This window comes from Callorhinus ursinus, unplaced genomic scaffold (assembly GCF_003265705.2).
Source record: "Callorhinus ursinus isolate GAN/ISIS: 27379988/994484 unplaced genomic scaffold, GSC_fseal_2.0 scaffold15, whole genome shotgun sequence".
NCBI lineage: Eukaryota > Metazoa > Chordata > Mammalia > Carnivora > Otariidae > Callorhinus > Callorhinus ursinus.
Window position 1 is genome coordinate 2,625,456 of NW_027397077.1, and position 20,869 is coordinate 2,646,324.

Genomic DNA, 20,869 nt, shown 5'->3' on the forward strand with positions numbered 1-20,869 from the left:
AGGACTGGAGGCAAGGCACTTCCCCGCTCTTAGCCTCGGTTTCCTCATCTGCCTATTTGAAGGGGGTTAGGGAAGAGTTGGCACTTAATCCCCAGGGCACCTGAGAACACAAAGCTTGAGTGAGCAGGAGCAGGGAATGGTCAGACCCACAAAATGACCAGCCTCCTTGGGGACTGTGTGGGGCTTGGAGGCAGGTAGGATTAGGGCTTAGGGAGACATCTTCCATGCACCCCAAATGAGAGACAGCCGCTGTCACCAAACCCACTAACCTCATTGCAACAAAATAATCCCCAATCTCTCCCAGGCCCTGTGGGGTCCCCTCTCCAGACATACACTTTTACCTCTCCGCATCTTCTCCCTCCCTCTCCATTCTAGCCATAGGACTTTTGTGGCATTCCCCAGAGACACCAGCTTCAATGTATCTTGGGAACACTCAGAACACGTTCCTTCTGTTGTTTCCAGTGGCTGAGTCCATCAGGGTTAAGCTCAAATGTCTGCTTCGGTCCTTCCTTGGTCACCTGCCCCTCCCCTCACCCAGCATTTAGCACAAGTTACAATTATTTTCTTTCCATGCTATTCGTTTTTACTTGACTTTTCACTTGCCTCCTCGCTGAGGGCAGGGATGGATCCAAACCTCTTTGTGGAGTCCCAGAGCTTGGCACACAGTAGGCGTTCAATAAATGCATGAATGAAGAGACGACTGAAGTAACCAGCTTGCCCAGCAGATTCATGCCTCACTCTTGACTCTCCCCCGCCCCAGACAACTTCTTTACCAAGGAAGGGCCCTTACTAAAGAGCTTCCACCACCTCCCCACCCCACTCCAGCCATATCCAGTTTCAAATTCCAGATGTGTTATTGGGCAAGTGTCATTTGTGTGGGCCTCAATTTCCTCATCTATAAACCCTGTTTCTGTTGAGACAGGCGCCCCCCCCCCCCCCCTGCTGAATCCTTAAACACGGTGAGGGTGCTGGGATCCTTGCTCCCCAGCCCCGCATCTCTATTGCCAGGGCCATCGCGACCCCAGCACGACCTTTCGAGTTCTCTTGAGGCTGGAGAGCCCGAAAGTCCGGTTTGAATCCTCCCAATTCCCTTTCGAGACCTAGAGCTAGAACCTCAACAAGCCTTTCTCTTCAATGGGGCGCCACGCCTGCCTTCCCCAGGGGGACAACCTCCCACCCCTACTTGGTAAAAGGGGGCCATTGCTAGAGGCAGGTGCGAGGAAGAGCGAGTTTATTGCAAGTTCCAAGGAGGCAGCGCCCGGAGTGTGCCTTCCCCCACCAGCCTGCGTGGCTGCCTAGAGAAGGACGCCCTCCACACGCGTCCACTCGCTGGCAGCTCCTCCAGGTAGCCAACGCCTGCCCGCAGCCATCGCTCATTCCGCGCTGGCGCAATGCTTCCATTTCTTCTCGTCCCTTCCCCTCCCGAGGCCTTCTCTTGGGAAACAGAGGAAGCGCTTGCGCCCTCCTGCTCTCGGGATCGTAGGGAGAGGAGTTAGATTCTAAACAGGGCGACTACCGCCCCGGACGTCCAGAGACCGGAAAAAGGGGGAAGTGTGCGTGCGCAGTGGCGCGTGTCGGCTTCGCAGGGGTACCGAAGCGCGCCTGGCGCGCGTGCACTGCGCTTGCGCAGTGCTCGGGGCGGCGGGAATGGCGGGAACCCCGGCTTCTAGCTGGAGTCCCCAGCACGCAGCCAGCCGTTGCGCGCTACCTGGCCCGCTGAGGGCCTGGCGGACGGGCTGAACTGCAGCAGTTCTGCGATCAGGGCCTTGCAGCGCTCGGACAGCTCGAGGCCATCCGGGTAGAGGACGCCACGCTTCTGGCGCCTGGGCAGACCAGCGATGTCCGAGTCGTCGAAGGGCATGCACCCGGTGACCATGACGTAGAGCACGACGCCGAGGCTCCACACGTCGTACTTCTTGGGGTCGTATGGGATACCCAAGAGTACCTCAGGCGACGCGTAGGCGGCCGAGCCGCAGTAGGTGGTGCTCAGGTCAGGATAGCCGTGTGCCTGGCGACCAAAGCCAAAGTCAGTGAGCTTCACGCGGCGCTCGTCGGGGCTCAACAACACGTTTTCGCACTTGAGGTCCCGGTGCACCAAGTGGTGGTCATGCAAGTAACGCACAGCCCCAGCGATCTGCGCGAATAGGTCACGCGCCTGACCCCCGGGGATGCGCCCGTTGCGCTGCACTGCCTGCAGCAGGTCGGTGGCAGCCGCCTCCATCACGATATAGAGCTTCCCATTGCACACCTCTATGAACTCGAAGACGTGTACGATGTGTGGGTGTCGCACGCCCCGTAGGATGGACAGCTCGCGTGGCAGAAACTTGTTGACGAAGTCGGGCGGCGCGCGCCTCCGGTCCACCACCTTGATGGCCACTGTGCCCTTGTACTTCTTGGACGTGGCCACCTTCACCTTGGAGTAACTGCCCTCGCCTATCGTGCGTCCCAGCTTATAGCCGAGTTCGCTCAGAAGTTTGTCGCCCGACATGGTGGCGCCTGGGGCGCGCGGGGAGCAGGAGGCGGCTGCTGTCGGGGGGCGGCCGGACTCCAATCTCAGGCCTAACCCATGGCGCTTGGCACGTGCACACCCGCACCCCCATGTGCCCACTCCCGGGTCCCCGCCGCAGCGGTGCCTTTTATTGCCCAGGTAACAATTTCTGCCTTGTGAAGTGACCACGGGCGTCACCCCGCCTTGGCGTGGGGGCCCCTGGACCCCGCCCCACAGGGCCCCCCAAGGCCATGAGGCTTTGTGACTCATAATCGCTCTGAATGGCCCAGTTCCCATGAGAGATCCTGGCAAAGGGTCCCGACCACCACTCGGGAGCAGAATCGGTGCCTGGCATTGGGGCGGCTCCTCATGAGTCCAATCTGAGCAGCAGTCGCCCCCCAGCTTCGTGTACCCAGCTCTGGCCATGTGGAGGTTTGGGACGCCCGCACAGCCCCGCGAAAGGGAGAAAACGAGAGAGGGGGCTTAACTGGGTAACTCGGTGACCCGGCTCCCTCAGGAGCTTGGGGTCTCTGAATGGCCTCAGCACCGCACCAGAAGGAAGGTGTACGGAGGTGCTTTAGGGCAAGGACCCGGGCGACCGGACGGGCTACAGGCGTCTACACCGACTGAGCCAAGCCCCGTCTAAGAGAAGAAATACGAAATCCTCAGCTACAGCCTGGCCGCCCAGTAGATCCCTGGACCTATTGTCCAAGCTCTCCTTCGCGATGGAATCGCTACATTAGCGTCCTAGGCGCCCTAGTCCCGTCCAAGACATGCGCGGTACAGTCTGCCACACTCATCATGGCGGCAGCCGCCGGACGTAACTTCCGCTCGCGGCCGGAAGTTGGGGTCTTGGGAGCATGGCAGCGTCGAAGGTGAAACAGGACATGCCCCCGCCGGGGGGTTATAGCCCCATCGACTACAAGCGGAACCTCCCGCGTCGGGGACTGTCGGGTCAGTGTCGCACTACGCCGGGGTGTCAGGGTTGGGGCTCCGGGGCGCCGCGACGGTGGGGGGGGCGCCGGGGAGTCTCGCGGGCCTCAGTTTCCGCCGCAGTGTGACGGGAGGCGGAGCCCAGGGATTCCCGATAGCTTCGGTAGTAACGAGGATAACTGCTGGAGTTTGTCGAACGCTTATTAAGCTTTGTTTTCTTCACAGAACAGTCCGGGAGGTCGGTCCCGTTAATTCTTCCCATTCCACTGTTGGTTAGACCGATCAATGTAGCCCGTGCCTCGAGCCCGCGGCCACACTTCCGTTTCACAAGTGGGGAAACTGAGGCCCTGCCCCCAGGGCTACCCAGTGTAAAACTCGTGCTGAAACTGAAACATTGAGGGAATTTAGAAGATGTTCCTCTCTGGTAGTCCCTACCTGCGGATGTCCCAGGAATATGTATTCTTAAATTTTTCAAATGTTTTAAGTAACATTTAAAATTTTGTTATTGGGCTCAATACAAGAAAATATAAAAGAAAAAAAAGGGCCACATACTTTGCACCTAGGGTTAACAGAGAAATACAAAATTTTATTTTGTTTTTTTAAGATTTTATTTATTTATTTGACAGAGACACAGCAAGAGAGGGAACACAGGCAGGGGGAGTGGGAGAGGGAGAAGCAGGCTCCCCGCGGAGCAGGGAGTCCGATGCGGGGTTCGATCCCAGGACCCTGAGATCATGACCTGAGCCGAAGGCAGACGTTTAACCGACTGAACCACCCAGGCACCCTGAGAAATAGAAAATTTTAAAGAGGGGCACCTGGGTGGCTCAGATGGTTGAGCGTCTGCCTTCGGCTCAGGTCGTAATCCCAGAGTCCTGGGATCGAGTCCCGCATTGGGCTCCCTGCTCCTTGGGAGCCTGCTTCTCCCTCTGCCTCTCTCTCTCTCTCTCTCTCTCCCCCTCCCCCCCTTTCCCCGTCTCTCGTGAATAAATAAATAAAATCTTTTAAAAAAATTTTTTTAAAGAAGGATGAATACATTTCCCATAACTCATCAAACTTTATATTTAATGTTATGCACATGTGCCTCGATTAAAAAAACATACACGGGCATGGTAAAAAAGAATTCAGACAGTGGGAAAGTATCAGGTGAAAACTCAAGCTCCTTCCAGCCCCGTCTTGGCTTTTTTGTTTCCCAAAACCTCGGTTAGCAGACTTTTTCTAGAAAGGGCCAGATAAATATTTTACACTTTGGGGACCAGATGGTCTCTGTCCACTGTTGCTGCCTTTTTTTTTTTTAAGATTTTATTTATTTATTTGAGAGAGCTCAAGAGAGCACAAGCAGGGGGAGGGGTAGAGAGGGACAAGCACTCTGTGCACAAGCACACGGAGTGGGGAGACTGTAATGGGGCTCAATCCCAAGACCCCCAAGATCACAACCTGAGCCGAAGGAATGCTTAACCAACTGAGCTACCCAGGCACTCCTCTGCTGCTGCATTTTTACAGCTGTTTACAAACCTGAAAGTGCTCTTAGCCCGAGACAGGTTACAGGCTAGATTTGGCACCACCTTGGCATTTGACTCATCCCAGAACAGATTGGACAAAAATAATGTGATCTGAATCTCTTCAATTTCTTTTCTCAAGTATCACTTAACGCCCAGGCTAGTGTACCCCTCAGGTGTGCGGCATGAGGTCTGTTTATACATGTGCCCCTGTGTGACCGGTAGCCAGACTGGGTTGACTGGGCTCCCCCTAGTCAGCATGTCTCTTTTTTATTTTTAAGTCACAAATGTGCCCTTAATCCCAGTCCTCTTCCAGTTCATGACATGGTAGTGCCTGCCATGTGCCCTCTATACCATTATCTAGGGTTGGGCCTCCTAGTTACACCCCTCACACCAACTTGCATTGTAGCATATACAAACCTGCCCCCTGGCTGCAGTGGGGTGAGGAAGAGACCCCTTCTGGTGGCATGGTCTTTGTTATGTCTCTGCATTCAGTAGTTGCTTGTTGAGTGTGCATGTGGCACTGAGCCCTGTCTGGAAGAGCTCATAGCCTAGCAGAGGAGATGAACATAGCGCACCAGAATTTCCCATTTTGGCAAGGCCGGAGCTAACCAGGGCCTGCTTTAGCCAGGGTGAGCTGGAAGGACCTCTCTGAAAGTCCCCTAGGTGAAGGGAACAGCAAGTGCAATGGCCTTGCTCTCCATCCTGCACTCTACCCTAATCATCTGTCCTGTGCCCTCCTCCAGCCTTGCGTTTGAGCCAGAGTCCCCAGTGGCCCTCTCCCCATTAGTCCTACACACAAGCCTGGCATCCACTCCCCTCCTCCCTGCCTAGATCACTCTCCACTAGCGTCCTAGAACCTGCAAAGCTGGCTCAGACCACCTTTAATCCACACTGTTCCCGAAGTGACTGCTACCCCTGTCTTTTCCACTCAGTTCTCTTCTCTCCACTCCCTCTTGTGCCCAGTGGGTGGCCCTTTCTTTTTTCCCTGTGTCTTTAACTTTTTTTTTTTTTTAATTCACAGACAATACCATACAATTCACCTATTTCATGTGTACAAATCACAGATTTTTAGTCTATTCAGTTTCATAACCGTCACCAGGATCTAAATTTATAACACTTCTGGGGCACCTGGGTGGCACAGTCGGTTAAGTGTCTGACTCTTGGTTTCGGCTCAGGTCGTGATCTCAGAGTCATGGGATTAAGCTCTGCATGGGGCTCTGCCATCAGCGGGGAGTCTGGTTGGGTTTCTCTCTCTGTCTGCCCCTCCCTCTCCCCCTGTGTGTGTGCGTGCATACGCTCTCTCTCAAATAAATAAATAAATCTAAATAAATAGATAAATTTATAACACTTCCATCACTCCAAAAGGAAACCCCGACCTCATGAGCAGTGACTCCTCATCCTCCCTCTTCCATCCCCTGGCAACCACCAGTCTGCTTTGCGTTTCTATGGATTTGCCAGTTCTGGACATTTCATGTAAATGGGCTTCTATTTTATGTGGCCTCTGGTGTCTGGCTGCTTTCACTCAGCAGGATGTTTTTAATGTGCATGGTGTAGCATGTGTCCAAGCTTCATTTTATTTGTTTGTTTATTTTTTGGTTGAATAATATTCTTGTATGAATGGACCACAGTTTGTGTATCCATTTACCACTTGATGGACATTTGAGTTGTTGCCGCCTTTTGGCTGCTTTGAACATTCCTGTGCAGGCTTCTGTGTGGATATAGGTTTCATTTTTCTTTTTTTTTTTTTTTAAGATTTTATTTATTTGAGAGAGAGAGAATGAGAGATAGAGAGCATGAGAGGGAAGAGGGTCAGAGGGAGAAGCAGACTCCCTGTTAAGCAGGGAGCCCGATGCGGGACTCGATCCCAGGACTCCAGGATCATGACCTGAGCCGAAGGCAGTCGCTTAACCAACTGAGCCACCCAGGCGCCCTAGGTTTCATTTTTCTTGCGGGAAATTTCACCTAGGAGTGGCATAGCTAGGTCATATGGTAACTCCACATTTAACGTTTCAAGGAACTGCCAAACTGTTTTCCAAATTGGCTGTACTGTTTTACATTTCTCCCTGCAGTTAGTTTATGGGATTTCCAATTTCTCCACATCTGGACAACACTAATTAGTTTCCTTTTTTTTTTTAATTCTAGCCATCCCAATGGGTGTGAGGTCATATCTCATTGTGGTTTTGATTTGCATCTCCCTGGTGACTAACGATGTTGAGCATCTTTTCATGTGTCTATAGGCCATTTGTATAGCTTTCCAGGAGAAATATCTTCCAAGTCCTTTATACATTTTTTTAATTGGGTGGTTCATCTTTTTTTTTTTTTTTTAGTTTTTTTGAGCGAGAGAGTATGCAGGCGCGGGGCGGGTGGGGAGGAGAATCTTAAGCAGGCTCTACACCCAGCATGGAGCCCAAATGCAGGGCTTGATCCCACAGCCCTGAGACTATGACCTCAGCCGAAACCAGGAGTGGGATGCTTAACCGGCTGAGCCACCCAGGTGCCCCAGGTTGTTCATCTTTTATACATCTTGGTTACCATTCCCTTATCAGATACATGATTTTCAGAAACTCTCTTCCATTCTGGGGGTTGTCTTTTCATCTTGTTGATGGCATCATTTGTAGCACAAAAGTTTTTCATTTCAGTGAAGCCCAATTCATCTGTTTTTTTCTTTTGTCACTTTTGCTTCCTAGCTAAGAAGCCATTGCCTCATCCAAGGTCACAGAGACTGACAAATCTGTTTTCTGAGAGTTTTATAGTTTTAGCTCTCAAATTGAGGTCTTTGATCCATTTTCAGTTAATTTTTGTGTATGGGGGAAGGAAAAAGCACACTTTATTCTTTTGCATGTGGCTATCCACTTATCCAGCTTGCTGAAAGACTGTTCTTTCCCCATTGAATTATCTTGGCACCCTTGTCCAAAATCAATTGACCATAAATGTGAGGGTTTATTTTTGGACTCTCAGCTCTGTTCCATCGATGTACATGTCTATCGTGATGCCATGCCACACTGTCTTGTACACACAGCTGTGTGTTAAGTTTGAAATTGTGAAGTGTGAGTCCTCCAACTTTGTTGTTTTTCAGAATTGTTTGGTTAATCTGGGCCCTTGAATTTCCATATGAATTTCACAATCTGCTCCTCAGTTTCTGTAGGGCTGGTAAGGGGGGAAGGTTGGGATTCTGATGGGACTCCATTGAACTGGTACCTTAGTTTGGGGAGTCCTGCCATCTGAACAATGTTAAGTGCTGATACTGAACACAGGATGTGTTTCCAGTTATTCAAGTGTTCTTTACTTATAGCCTTGCACCCACTTCTGGGCATGCCCCTCATCAGCCTCCCCCACCAGACTGGCAGCTCCTGAGGTACAGACCCACGCTGAGGGTCTGGGGTCTCAGCCTCACCACTGTCAGCAAGAAAGAGCTGTACATTTGTAAAGGCTACCTTTATCTTAGAATTTATCTTACACATGGGCCCACACATGAGTACCTGGTGTGAAGACAACGGGTCTCCATGAGGATAGCCCAGGCTTATGCCCTGGGGCCAGGTCAAAAGAAGAGGCCCCTGGGCTTCTCTATAGCTACTGAAAAGAAAGAGGCAGCTCTTCTAAGATGTTCCTGTCTAGCCCGGTGGTCAGCCATGTGTAAGAGCCATAGTTGTGCTGGGAGCTGGTCCTGGGCACTCAGGCCTCTCGGGAGAGGTTCTCCCTCTGTGCAAAGGAACCAGGGCACCCTCGCTGTCTGCCCCCTGTAACATGGAAGTGTCTTACTCTGAGCTAGTGTTTGTTTTGCATTTTTAAGATTTATTTATTTGAGAGCGAGGGAGAGAGAGAGAGCATGAGCACAGAAGGGAGAGGGAGAAGCAGACTCCCTGCTGATCAGAGCCCGATGCAGGGGCTCCGTCCCAGGACCCTGATATCATGACCTGAGCCGAAGGCAGACGCTTAACGAACGGAGCCACCCAGGCGCTCCTGAGCTAATGTTTTCAGTGGGTTTAACTGAGGGGCTGAAAAATCTAACCAGCTTCTCATGCATCTTTGGGTCCAGTAGAGATGCCAGAAAAAACGTGTACTGAACTGAGCTGAAGAAGAAAGATGAGGACAGGGACAACAGAGGCCCGCTGCAGGCAGCAAGCAGGGCCGGGACTCCCAGAGCCCCTCTGCCCCCCACCAGTCCTAGGGAGTGGCCTCACCCACCATTTGCTGGTCATTTCCTGGGTGTTAACTGGAGCTCGACCTGGCCAAATTTGTCAGTTTTTCGGGGCAACCACAAGGCCTGTCCAGGGAAGAGCCTACAGCTCAAAAGATTAGAGGGTATGGGGTGAGCCAGCCCCAACCAGGCCGCAGGCAACTTGGGCCTCCCTGAAGACCACAGCAGGCCCACAGCCTGTCAGTCAGAATTACAGCGCAGGTGCCTGCTGGTGTCAGTAAATATTCATGGCAGCCTCTGTCCCCTGGTGCCCAGGCAGGGGGCTTAACCTGCTGGGCCGGGAGGCAGTACCCCAGGGAGCCCAGGGGTGGCTGGGCGGACCCTACAGGGCACTGCCTGCCTGTGGCAGCCCCATCCAGCCCTCTGTGGGTAGCACTCAGAGAAGTGGCCTAGGCAGCTAGGAGCCACCATGGAGCTGGACCCAGCTGTAGACACCATCCTTCCCCATTGGAAGCACCTGCTGACTGGGAACCAGACAACCTTCGAGAAGATTGTGGGGCTGGGGCCACCCAACCATAAACAGCAAGACCCTCAGGCTCTCCTGCAGTCCCTGCCCAGACTGTACCTTCTAGAAACTGTGGCATGGGGGCAGAGGTATGGCAGCTGCAGCTACCTCCCTTGTCAGAGAAAAGCTGAGGCACCCTGGTGCCCCTGCCTGCAGGGTAGGTGAACGGAATAAAGACTGGTCTGCAGTTTCGTAGGAGGGGGTCCAAGGGAAGAGACCGGTGGACATTCCACGGGGACAAAAAAATAATCTGAAGAAATATGCACTAGAGACAGTACTGGCCATCTCTAGGAGGGGGTCACTAAGACTTTCACCTTTTCCTGCATCAGTATTTCTGGTGTATTTGCACGGCAAGCCATTTAATATTTCACAAGAAGAAACTACAAGGGGTGGTCTGTCCCAGGGGCAAGTGCTGAGCTGGTGGCCGCTCTCCCCACAGGCTACAGCATGTTTGCTCTGGGCATTGGGACCTTGCTCTTCGGATACTGGAGCATGATGAAGTGGAACCGCGAGCGCAGGTAGGCCCCAGGCCCCAGGCTGCTGAGGGCGGGAGTGCACCTGGTGTCCACTGGGGCCCTTTGTCAACCCCTCAAGACCCAAGAAGTATGGACCTGGACTGAGTCCATTTCTGAACTTTCCACTCAAGAAAGGACTCATAAGTGAGCAGCTTGTCACTGGGCATCCCTTGGCCTCTGCTGCTAGGGACCCGAAGGTCTGGATTAGGACAGCCCATCAGGTGGACATGGAGGGGCAGACCCAGGACATGCTGTCTTGGTGCGTTTTTGTCAGTGGTAACCAGGTAGTGAGGACAATAAGGGCTTAGAAACAGGCCACGCAAGACAATGGTCGTGCCAGCTACGTGGGGCCTTAGGCACCAAGGCAGATGGTGGCCTCCATTCAGACTCTGGCTGCCTCTAAGCTGGCCCAGTGCCCTGCTTGGTGACCCCTCCTCATTGACCCCTTACTGGCTGAGCCCGTCTGCCCTGCCCCACTCCACCCTGTGTTACGTGTCCTTAGCACCCCCTTTGAGCTCACTTCCCCCACCCCCCCCGCCGCACAAGTCTGGGAATCCCGGAGGGTAGTGCTGAAGGCAGCCAGCATGTGTCAGGTACTGGACGTTGAGTGCACTAAGACCAGGTCCGGCTTCCCAGGAGCACCCGCAGAGAGATGGACACAGTAGTGACAACTGTGTGGCTGTGGGGGGGGCAGTGGCTTGGAGTGGGGCTGCTGCTGTGGGTCTGGAAGGATAGGAGGGAAGGAAGCTGAAGCTCATTCAAACCCTTCCCTGTGTGGCTGTGAGATTCCTAGGGATGAGGAGCCACTTGCATGGCCACATCACTGGGTGCTGCTCCCCCAGCGTGAATGGGGCTGGTGGCTCAAAGAGACAGAACTGCCTGCCCTGGGCTCACACCGCAGGGTTATTTTGACACGAAGAGGATATGGTTTTGTAAGGCCCAGAGCCCTGTGATGAAGGTCCCATCCCCCGTCCCTGATTCACCACAATCTTCAGGCCAGGGCTATTTTTAGGATTAAGAAAGTTTTTAATTAAAAAGAAAGTGTGAAGCCAGCAGTCTTGTGGATCAGCGCCTGTGCCACCTGCGTGCCTCCCCCCCACCATTTCCCATCTTCTGGCAGGTAGAGCTTACTGCCCAAGCCTTGCCCCGCTCACTTGCCTCTCCCCCAACCCCCTTCCCCATGCGTCACCCTGTGGGTCTAAGGCCACGTCATCTACCCCAGCTCCAGCGTGATCTAATCTGTTGGTTTGGGGGTTTCACAGGCGCTTGCAGATTGAGGACTTCGAGGCCCGCATCGCGCTGATGCCACTGTTGCAGGCGGAGAAGGACCGGAGGTGGGGCCACTGAGACCAGGGTTGGAAGGTCGCAGGCCTGAGTGTCCCATCCTGCAGTGCAGGACCTGGCCAGAATGCACGTGGGGACTGACAGCTGTGTCCTTGCATACATGGGGTTGCTGTCACATTTGGAGAGGGCCCCAAACTTGACTTAAAGTGGAGACCCAAGGGACAGAATGGGAAGGCTCCCTGGAGGAGAAGACATTGAGGCTGCAGCAGGAGGACAGTAGAAGTTTATAGTTGGGGGGAAGGGACAAGAGGGGTCAGCATGTGCAGGGTTGGAAGTGGCAGGAGGTGATGGGGAGTAGAACAGGGAGGGTCCTGGCAGGTCTGTTAGGCAGGGGTCCCTCGGGGTGCTCAGGCCTGTCCTTCACCTTCCATTCCATCCCCACAGGGTCTTGCAGATGCTTCGAGAGAACCTGGAGGAGGAGGCCATCATCATGAAGGATGTGCCTGACTGGAAGGTGGGTCCTGGGCAGGGAGGGCGAGGATCCAGGCCGCTGTAGAAACATAGGCACCATGGGAAACCTGTGGCTGAGAGGAGTAGTGGGGGCCAGGCATGAGGAGGGGAAGGCGGAAGCTTTTGGTGTAGTCACAGTAGCCACTAGGCCTAGTGGGGTCCCAGTAGGTAGTGTGGGCCTGAGGGGTTAGCTGCACCCCCACCCATATTCCTCTGTCTCCACAGGTGGGTGAGTCTGTGTTCCACACAACGCGCTGGGTGACTCCCATGATGGGCGAGCTCTATGGGCTGCGCACGAATGAGGAGATCCTCAACGCCACCTACGGCTTCATGTGGTACACATAGGGGTCTGCTCCCCTCGGACCACTGGGACCCCCTACACCCTCCCCACTGGGAAGGAATAAATGCTCTGGAGACCCGCCTGCCTGTGTCCCAGTGACTGAGCGACCTGTGAGTGGGGCACCATTGGGTTACACATGGCCTGATGACCTAGGGTCTAGACCTGGGGATTCTGCAGAAGATGCCCGGTGGGGTGGCCTCAAAACATACCCAGAGACTGCGCCTGGACCCATCAGCCTTGGCTCACAAATACGCCTGGACTTTCCTACCTCTGTTGAAACCCTCCTTGTCAGTAGCCCATCCCTCCAGGCTGGGGTTCGCCCCCAACCCCGCACCCTGAGCACATCAGTGAGTGGAGGACCTAAAGAGCAGAGCATGGGATGGAGGGGCACCGAAGGCGTGTCCCCTTGCTCCCAGGCCGAGACTCCGTTACGGGGGTCGCTACCTGTCTGGTTTCCTTCCCTTCCCAGGGCGGCGCCACTCCTGGCACGAAAGGGTTAAGTGTGCCTGCACCCGCCAGCCAATGGCCGCGCACAGCGTCTTCGCGGCGCCGCCTGATTGGCGGAAGCACAGGGTGGGAGGGGAGGAGGCCCCTGTGCCCTGGGATGCTCTTAAAAGGCTGTGGCTGTGGCAGCCGGGCTTTGGGCACCCGCTCACCTCGGCCATGAGCAGCGCGGCCCGCCTGGACCCAACGGAGGCGCCCGAGGAGCGGCGTTTCCTCAGGTCAGCCAGGGATGGGGATGCCAAAGACCATGGCAGGGATGCAGCCCGGAGCCAGGGGCATCATGGACTAGGCAAGGCTGGGAGGAGGTCTCATGGGCAGGATGGATCAGAGTAAGGAGCATGGCCAGGATGGGGCCTGGGGGGTCCTGAGGCCCACCCGCATTAACCTGGAGAGATGAAGCCTGCAGCCTGCTGCTGCCAGTGCCTTGTAAGCTGCGTTGCCAGGGAAACTACATCCACCTGGGGCTCACCCCTAAGTGAATCGTTCAGCAGCACCGCTAGTAGCTCTCCCATCACTCCTCAACCCAATCCAGGCCCACCTCCCCTTTCCATCTGTCCTTGGAAACCTGGAAGCTCCCACCCTTCGTTCCCCATCTGGGAAGAGCTGAGCTCTTAGCTCCTCAAACGTTCACACCCCTCTTGGTGGCCCACCAGCTACTATCTCCTTGATCAGGGAAGGAAACTGAGGCCTGGGTTGGGAAACCACTGTCTGAGCCAAGGCTAGGGTTTTTGAATATGTGGGCCACTTGCCAGTAGTTTGATTGGATTTGGGCTCTGGAGTTGGCAGCTGTGGCTGTGTCTCCCACCTTATCCTGAGTTATCTTGTGATCTGGGACCCCAAGCAGGGCTGTGGACCTCAATGTAAACCAGATTCATCTGATATCCCCTTGTCTGGCCTCCTCTGCCCACTATCCACTCAGGCCCTCAGGGCAGATACTGTCCAGTTGACTGGCTGATGTTCAGATTGAGCCTGTAGACCCAACACATCCTAGACAGAAGAGAGCTGGAGCTGTGATTTCACCTGGCATGGGGGATGGTGGGGCCAGTTGTGCGGCGTCTCAGATGCCAACGGAGGAGTGATGTGGCACCGGGGTGGGTAGGAGTGGAATGCGCAAGCAAGGAGACAGGAGACAATGAGGTTAGAAACAATGGGCGCATAGGCGTGGGGAGGAATCTGAATATTCTCTGAATATTGGGGAGCCATAAGCAGGTGTGAGACAAGTGGCGATGTGATCTGGCGTTTAAGTTTTCAAAGCCCCCACGGCTCTTGTGTGGAAGAGGAGTTTGGGGGCCATGAGACTGTTTTAGGCAGCCCGGTGAGCAATGATGGTGGGCTGGTGGGCAGAGGCCTGAAGGTCAGAAGCAGATGGAGCCAAGAGAGCAGGGAGGGTCTGGCCTGGGCAGCCTGGCCCCAGGGCTTCACCTCCAAAAGAGCCCGCTCCTGGAAGCATTTTGGGAGAACCGGCCCAGTTCCTTTGAAGGCCGGTCACCTCAGCCTTTGTGCTCTCGGGGAAATCCTGGACCTCACAGTTGCTCTCATCTGGGGACTGGCATTGGGAGGAGCGAGGGGCACATCGTAACGGAGCCCCCCCACCTCTGGCCAGTCCCACAGTGGCGCTGCCCTGTCCCCCTCCCCCACCAGCTCGGATTCCCACTCAGACCCCACCTAAAGCTGCCAGCGTCCCTACCCCCAGGCTCCTAGCCGCCACCATCCTCCCCATTATCACTCTAATGACCAGTTAGGCAGGAAGATAAGGTTCCAAGTGGTGGCCTGAGGCCAAAGCTTTGGGGCCGAGGAAGAGGAGGAGGAAGGGGTATTCCAACCGCCCTTCTCATCTTCCCCTCACCCTCCTGCGGGGGCAGCAGCCAGAGCTGTCACAGACGAAGGTGGAGGAATGAGAGAGACCCATTTCCGAACACGCCTTCTCCAGGGTTCTCTCCTGGGGGCCGGGCCAGCCCGCCCAGGGAGTGCTCTTCATGTGCCCCACCGTGAGCTCCTTTTCCCCCGCTGGTCCTTCAACCTTATCTGAAGTCAGCTGGGGTTGAATCTGGCTCTGGTTGCTGAGGTGACTCAGGGCACGTGTCCTCCCTGCCCTAAGCCTCCATCTCCCCCCCATGTGCGTGGGCCCCCAAAGTGTCCTTCTGACCCAGTTTCTCAGTTTCCCTTGCTCAGCTCCAGCCACAGTGGCCTCACTTCTGTCCCTTCAATCTGCCAAGCTCATTCCCACTACAGGACCTTGGCCCTCACTCTTCTTCCACATGGATTACCTCCCAAAGTGCTCCAGGCCATCTCCTCCAGGAAGCCATCCCTGATTCCCCCCTCCCGCAGCCGTCTTTATTCCTTACCTATGTCCCTCCTGCTGCCTGGCCTGATTGCTGCAAAATTGGTCGGAAGGTTGTGGTCTCTTGCTCACAGAATTGAAGGAAGGAACCTAAAGATTCACCCCAAGAAACCTTTGCTATCTGTAGGTCTGCCTCTGCTTCTTTGCTCACACCCTGTGTGGCTCTGGAAACAGACACCAAGCGTAGAAGTCTGTTTTCTTACTTGCTGCCTGCATGACTCTGGGCAAGCCACTTGGTTACCCTGAGTGGTTGAATATTCTGGGCCTGGTTCTGTTACTACTACTATGCTCTCTAGGGTCTGCTGAGCTGGGGGTAGGTGCTCTTCCCCCGCAGGAAAGAGTCCTGCTAGGGGAAGCTAGCATCAGGACATAAACCCTGCCCAGCTGCCCCAACCCCTTATTCTGGGGGACCATTTCCGATCTTCAATGCCAGCTCTCCTTCTCTGCCGCCACTACAGCCCATGCCCGTTGGAAGCCCCTAAGCCAGGGCCGGCTTGGTCCCTGCTCTTGGAAGAGTCCAACGCTTGGTTGTCATTATCTTAAAATTCTTAAGTTATGGGGCCCGTGTTTGCATTTTGAAATGGGCCTTGAAATTTATCTAAGCCTACGCGGACTTTACTTTTGCAAAAAAGGAAGCAAAGCTAAGATGTGACAGATCCCAGTCACTCAGGGAGTTGATGGGAGACCTTCACCTCAAATGAGTAAACCCCATCTCTCTAGCCACAATTATTGAAGGGTCACCAATAGGTCTGATAGCTGTGGGTTCCACATCCACCTCCCGAAGTGAGCCATCAAACTCCTCTGCAGCCTTCAAAATCCACCTCCCTCAGGCACCTCCTCCCCCAGCCCAGTCTGCCCCCTCCAGTTTTCTGGAGCTTGCTCACTGTTTTCCGCTGCATGAAATTCGCCCATCACCGTCATCAGTCTTTCCCGCCCATTCCTCCTTCTGGGTTCTTCCCGCGGTGGGGGTGGGCGCATCTGGGCGGGGCTCCAGTGTCCCCCGCTTTGGGGCAGTAGAACCAACATGCGCCACCACGCGCTCCTCGACCACCAGAGGGCGCCCGTGCCTTGAGTTTCAGCTTAAACCCCCTGCTCCATTCAACCGCATGCACGTCTAGCAGGGAAACTCAGGTTGGGGGTGGCTCTAGGGCCTGGCTGGGAACGTTGGTGGAAGGTTACTGGTTCCATCCGAACCTCTCTAAGTCTTTCTCTCTTTGTGTCTTTGAGCGTCTCTCCCCACTCTGTCCCCCAGCACTGCTGAGGCGGCTGCCCTGGAGCGGGAGTTGCTGGAGGATTATCGCTTTGGGCGGCAGCAGCTGGTGGAGTTGTGTGGCCATGCTAGTGCTGTGGCTGTGACCAAGGTATCTGACCCCTGAACCTTGACCTTGACCCCATCCAGATGGCCAGCCCATCAGAGCCGAGGCCTAGCTGCATGACCTGGCTGGCCAAAATGGTCCAGCACTCAAGAAGCCACTTTTTTGTGTGGAGCTACTCCAGCCCATCATTCAGATGGGGAAACAGGCCTAGAGAGGCTTATCACTGGTCTAGACCAGGCAGGGACCCAAGACCCTAGGTGTCAGTGAGGGTCAGGGCAGAGATAGGAGTGCCCAAAGACTTGGAGGCTGGGAAGCAGAGACTGAGGCTACTGCAGGATGCTCCTGGGGCCCTTTGTGACCACCCGCCTCTGCCATCTCCTGGATCTCAGTAAGGGAGACATCAGTTCCTGCAGGCTGAGTACCTCCAAATAACCCCATGCTGCAGGTAGGGAAACTGAGGCCCAGAGGCAGGGAGTGGCCTGCAAAGTGTAGGTCCCACGGGGTAAGTAAGCAGAGCTGTGTCTGGATCCAGGGCAAAGCCCCAGCTTCGAGGTGTCTCCAAGAGACACGAGAGTAATAAGCAATGATGATGCTGCCTTCCAGTGCTTTTGGCCACGTCGTCAAACTGTGGGCCTGTTTCCTCCTCCAAAGCAAGCGTAATAAACTGACACCAGTTAATAAACACAAATGCCTTAGAGAAGTGCCTGATGGCGTCAGGGCTCCAGCATGTAACCTTTCTCTTCCTCCTCTTCTTGTCACCACTGCAGACTTTTGTTAAACACAATCTCTTTCTTTATGTAGGCTCAGTTTGTTGTTTTTTTTTTTCACGTTCCTATTTCCAAATGAAACATATCCTGAGTGAAGCTCCCACAGGAGAAGGAAATGATAACCATCAAAGCCCCAGAGTCCAACGTAGTAAATACTTGCCTGGCCCTTACTGACTGAATGTCGTTTGGTTTTGTCCTGAAAGCCCCAAGTCCGTCCAGAAGGCCCTCAGTCCCAGCCAGCCCAGACATCATTGCCCTCCCCCGCCCGCATCTCCAGTCTCGGGCTCTGGGCCTGGCATGGTGGGGTCGCAGGTGCCCTCGAGGTGGGGCAGGACCTCACTGAGACCTTGGGGAGGAGACAAAGAAATACTAAGCCCTCTGTGTAGCTGGAGGTTAGGGTACAGCCAGGCCCCCTGGGGCCCCTGGTCTCAGAGAGGCCCTGTGACCCTGTCAGTGCTATTGTCATTCCCATTTGATAGAGGCCAAGCGAGGCTGGGAGAGGAGAGGGGGCTGAGGCCATACAGGGAGTCAGGGCAGTGCTGCAGCTGGAACACCAGTGCTCTGAACTCCTGCATTAAGGAGACTGATGCAGGGCGCCTGGGTGGCTCAGTTGGTTAAGCGACTGCCTTTGGCTCAGGTCATGATCCTGGAGTCCTGGGATCGAGTCCCACATCGGGCTTCCCTGCTCAGCGGGGAGTCTGCTTCTCACTCTGACCTTCTTCCCTCTCGTGCTTTCTATCTCTCATTCTCTCTCTCTCTCAAATAAATAAAACCTTTAAAAAAAGAGAGAGACTGATGCACAGGCCCACAGAGACGCAGAGAGTCTGGGAGACAGAGACAGAGACAAAGAGAGACACAGAAATGCAGGCACAGAAAGACTACAGAGAGACGGATGGGGGGTAGACACAGAGTCAGACATAGAGAAGACAGGTATGGCGAGGCAGATGGAGAGAGACAGGGCATCTTGGGTTGGAAAAGCACACCCCCCCCCAGCTTTGGGGCCTCCAGGAGGGGCTGAGACCTGGAAACGTGGGCGGGGGAGGGGCAGCCACTGCGGTGGAAAAAGGTGGAAGAATGTCTGCAACTCAGGCCGAGAATAAACAAACCGCACTCTGGGCGCCGAGTGGTGGCAGACGGCACGTTTTCCTGCTCCAGCTTGGCAGAGCCTGAAGCAGGGACTCTGCATCTCCCAGGAGGAACTTGAGGCCCCCAGCGGCCATGCCCTTTGCCCAGAATGCCTCTCCTCCTGTTCTGTTGCCTCTAGGCCCATGCCCATCCCTTCTGCTACTCCGGGCCTCAGTTTCCCCACCCGAACAAGGAGGAATTCCAGACATCATGTCTTTGCTTTTGCTGTGCCCTCTGCCAGGTGTTCCCCTTGCCTACTCTCTCCCGGAAGCAGAGGACAGTGCTGGTCGTGTGTGGCCCGGAGCAGAACGGGGCCGTGGGGCTGGTTTGTGCCCGGCACCTGCAGATGTTTGTGAGTAGCAAGGACCCCCTTGGCCTCCTAGGGTCACCCCCTCAACCCTGTCCCTGCAGAAATTGCTCCCTCCTCTTGATAGGGTCCCAGGGGGACATTGAGGCGGGAGAGGTTACAGAATAAGCCCAGTGCTTGCCCTAGGCGGGGTCTGCTGCCTGGTATCCAGGTCTGGGGGCTAAGGCCCAGTAGGGAGCCTGGAAGGGGCCCCAGTGCTGACTCCTTTCCGTGCCCCGCCCCCAGGAGTACGAACCAACCATCTTCTACCCTACACGCTCACTGGATCTGCTGCACCGGGACCTGACCACCCAGTGTGAGAAGATGGACATCCCCTTCCTGTCCTATTTGCCCACGGAGGTCAGCGCTTGGTGGCAAATGAGGGGGGGAGTAGGGGACAGTGCCCAAAGGCCGCCCCCTGACCCTGCCTGCTCTCTCAGGTCCAGCTCATCAACGATGCCTATGGGCTGGTGGTGGACGCCGTGCTGGGCCCTGGCGTGCAGCCGGGGGAGATCGGGGGCCCCTGCACGCGGACGCTGGCCATACTCAAGCTGCTGTCCATCCCCCTTGTGAGCCTGGACATTCCCTCAGGCATGCCGGGCAGGAGGGGGGGCCTGTTGGGGGCTTGGGTGGGGGCCCTCTGCACTCCAGCTTCTGGTGGCACCAGCCTGTCTCCGAGCCTCAGTTTCCCTAGCGTGGATGGCTCATGCACTCTGGGTGAGGGTCATGTCCATCCCTCAGATAGGGAAGACCGAGGCTGCTGCCCAGGTGACCCCCTGTCCCATCCCCCCACACCCAGCCCAACGTGCCCGCTGCCCACTCTGGCCCAGTTGCCTGGGCAGACGTGAGCTCACTCGGCAAAGGCCTCACCCGTCCTGGCCGCCGCCCCATGCCTGTTGGAGCCATTAGGCAACGGGCAGATGGAACAAACAGCTGCTGGCCAGCCGGACCCTCCACGGGGGTGGCCACACTCAGGGGGATGTCCCCCAGCTTGCAAGACCTCAGGGCCATCCCAGCAGGGTGCCACAGAGCAGGGGGTTAGCTATGAAGAGATGGGCTGTCTGGTCCAAGGGTGGAGACTAGGGTCACAGAAGGAAGGATTAAAGTCAGAGGGAGGAGGCTTTTAGTTAGTGGCTCCAAACTCTGGTCAGAAGCAGGGGAGAAGGCAAGACCCCTAGTCTGAAGGTAGAGGCTCATTTGAGAGGTGGTAGAGGCTAGGGCCCAGTGAGGGAGTGCGTCAAGATCTAGTCCAAGGGCAAAGACAGAGATGTCAGGTCAGAGGGAAGAGTCTCTAGTCAGAAGGAGGATGATGAACACTCAGGTTGGGTGAGGATGATGAATGCTCAGGCCATGTTCTGTCAGAGTCAAGGACCAGGAGTAAGGAGACAGATCTGATGGGGGAAGCCTGTCTGAGGATGGGGGCAAGTCTGTCCTCTGAAAGGAGAGTGGGGATCTGGTCAGAGGGGGAAGGCAGCTAGGAAGCCTGGGTGGAAGGAGGTTCTAGTCTAAGTGGGAAAGCTCAAGACTGATAGGGAGGGAGGAATGGGGACAGATGCTGGGTCACAAGGCAGAAGCATGGGTCTGACTGGGAAAGGGCAGCAAGTGGAAATGATGTAGTCTGAAGGCAGAGGCTGAGTCAGATAGAGGAGAAAAATTAGTAGCATGATGGGAGCAGGGGCAGAAAAGTATGAAGACAGACGCTCTGGTCAGAGGAGGGAAACATCTCCAAAGAAGGGGAGACACTGGTCTGAGGGCGGAGGCCCAGGTTCCGGGCAGAGGCAGGTCTGACCAAGACTCACGTGTCAGAGAGCAGAGGCTGGGTCTGATGGGGAAGGGGAAGTGGGCGGTGAGGAGGCAAGTGTCTCTCGTCTGAAGGCAAGCACCCCTCCCAGCTCCCGATTCCCTCCCCTCCCGCCCCTCCTCCCTCAGGCTGGGACGCGGAGACCGGTGGCGGCGACACCGAGGATGGGCTCCGGCCCGACGTGCTGGTATCGCTCGCCGCGCCCAAGCGCTGCGCCGGCCGCTTCTCCGGCCGCCACCACTTCGTGGCCGGCAGGTTCGTGCCCGACGACGTGCGCCGAAAGTTCGCTCTGCGCCTGCCGGGATACACCGGCACCGACTGCGTCGCGGCGCTGTGACCGCCACCTGCGTTCTGGCGGCTTGGACCCGCGCCAATAAACAGACGTCCCACCACCACC

At 55.5% G+C, this 20,869-nt stretch overlaps 3 protein-coding genes across 4 annotated transcripts; 2 read left to right on the forward strand and 1 right to left on the reverse strand.

The window, feature by feature from the left end:
- Positions 1-1,214: 1,214 nt before the first annotated feature.
- TSSK6 (testis specific serine kinase 6) lies at positions 1,215-2,644 on the reverse strand. Its single transcript, XM_025885380.2, has one exon. It carries the CDS (start codon positions 2,486-2,488, stop codon positions 1,667-1,669), a length of 822 nt encoding a protein of 273 aa, XP_025741165.1. The 5' UTR covers positions 2,489-2,644; the 3' UTR covers positions 1,215-1,666.
- Positions 2,645-3,288: 644 nt separating this feature from the next.
- On the forward strand, positions 3,289-12,354 carry NDUFA13 (NADH:ubiquinone oxidoreductase subunit A13). Its single transcript, XM_025885369.2, has 5 exons — positions 3,289-3,442; positions 10,063-10,141; positions 11,401-11,472; positions 11,867-11,936; positions 12,158-12,354. The coding sequence occupies exons 1-5, from the start codon at positions 3,349-3,351 to the stop codon at positions 12,275-12,277; spliced, it is 435 nt and encodes a 144-aa protein (XP_025741154.1). The 5' UTR covers positions 3,289-3,348; the 3' UTR covers positions 12,278-12,354.
- A 138-nt stretch (positions 12,355-12,492) lies between these two features.
- On the forward strand, positions 12,493-20,865 carry YJEFN3 (YjeF N-terminal domain containing 3). 2 transcript variants are annotated; one of them, XM_025885370.2, is made up of 6 exons: positions 12,493-12,994; positions 16,370-16,478; positions 18,567-18,677; positions 18,918-19,031; positions 19,112-19,262; positions 20,601-20,865. In XM_025885370.2, exons 1-6 carry the CDS (start codon positions 12,795-12,797, stop codon positions 20,807-20,809), a joined length of 894 nt encoding a protein of 297 aa, XP_025741155.2. In that variant the 5' UTR covers positions 12,493-12,794; the 3' UTR covers positions 20,810-20,865. The 2 variants fall into 2 exon arrangements, with proteins under 2 accessions (XP_025741155.2, XP_073757137.1); XM_073901036.1 differs by having other exon boundaries at positions 19,112-19,240.
- The last annotated feature ends 4 nt before the right edge of the window (positions 20,866-20,869 follow it).

Bases quoted from the DNA above. Each gene is read 5' to 3' on its own strand.
- TSSK6 (XM_025885380.2), bottom strand. From the start codon at position 2,488: ATGTCGGGCGACAAACTTCTGAGCGAACTCGGCTATAAGCTGGGACGC.
- NDUFA13 (XM_025885369.2), top strand. From the start codon at position 3,349: ATGGCAGCGTCGAAGGTGAAACAGGACATGCCCCCGCCGGGGGGTTAT. The intron at 11,473-11,866 runs GTGGGGCCACTG...CCATCCCCACAG, and splicing joins CAGGCGGAGAAGGACCGGAG to GGTCTTGCAGATGCTTCGAG. The intron at 11,937-12,157 runs GTGGGTCCTGGG...CTGTCTCCACAG, and splicing joins AGGATGTGCCTGACTGGAAG to GTGGGTGAGTCTGTGTTCCA.
- YJEFN3 (XM_073901036.1), top strand. From the start codon at position 12,795: ATGGCCGCGCACAGCGTCTTCGCGGCGCCGCCTGATTGGCGGAAGCAC. The intron at 16,479-18,566 runs GTATCTGACCCC...GCCCTCTGCCAG, and splicing joins GTGCTGTGGCTGTGACCAAG to GTGTTCCCCTTGCCTACTCT. The intron at 18,678-18,917 runs GTGAGTAGCAAG...CCCCGCCCCCAG, and splicing joins CCCGGCACCTGCAGATGTTT to GAGTACGAACCAACCATCTT.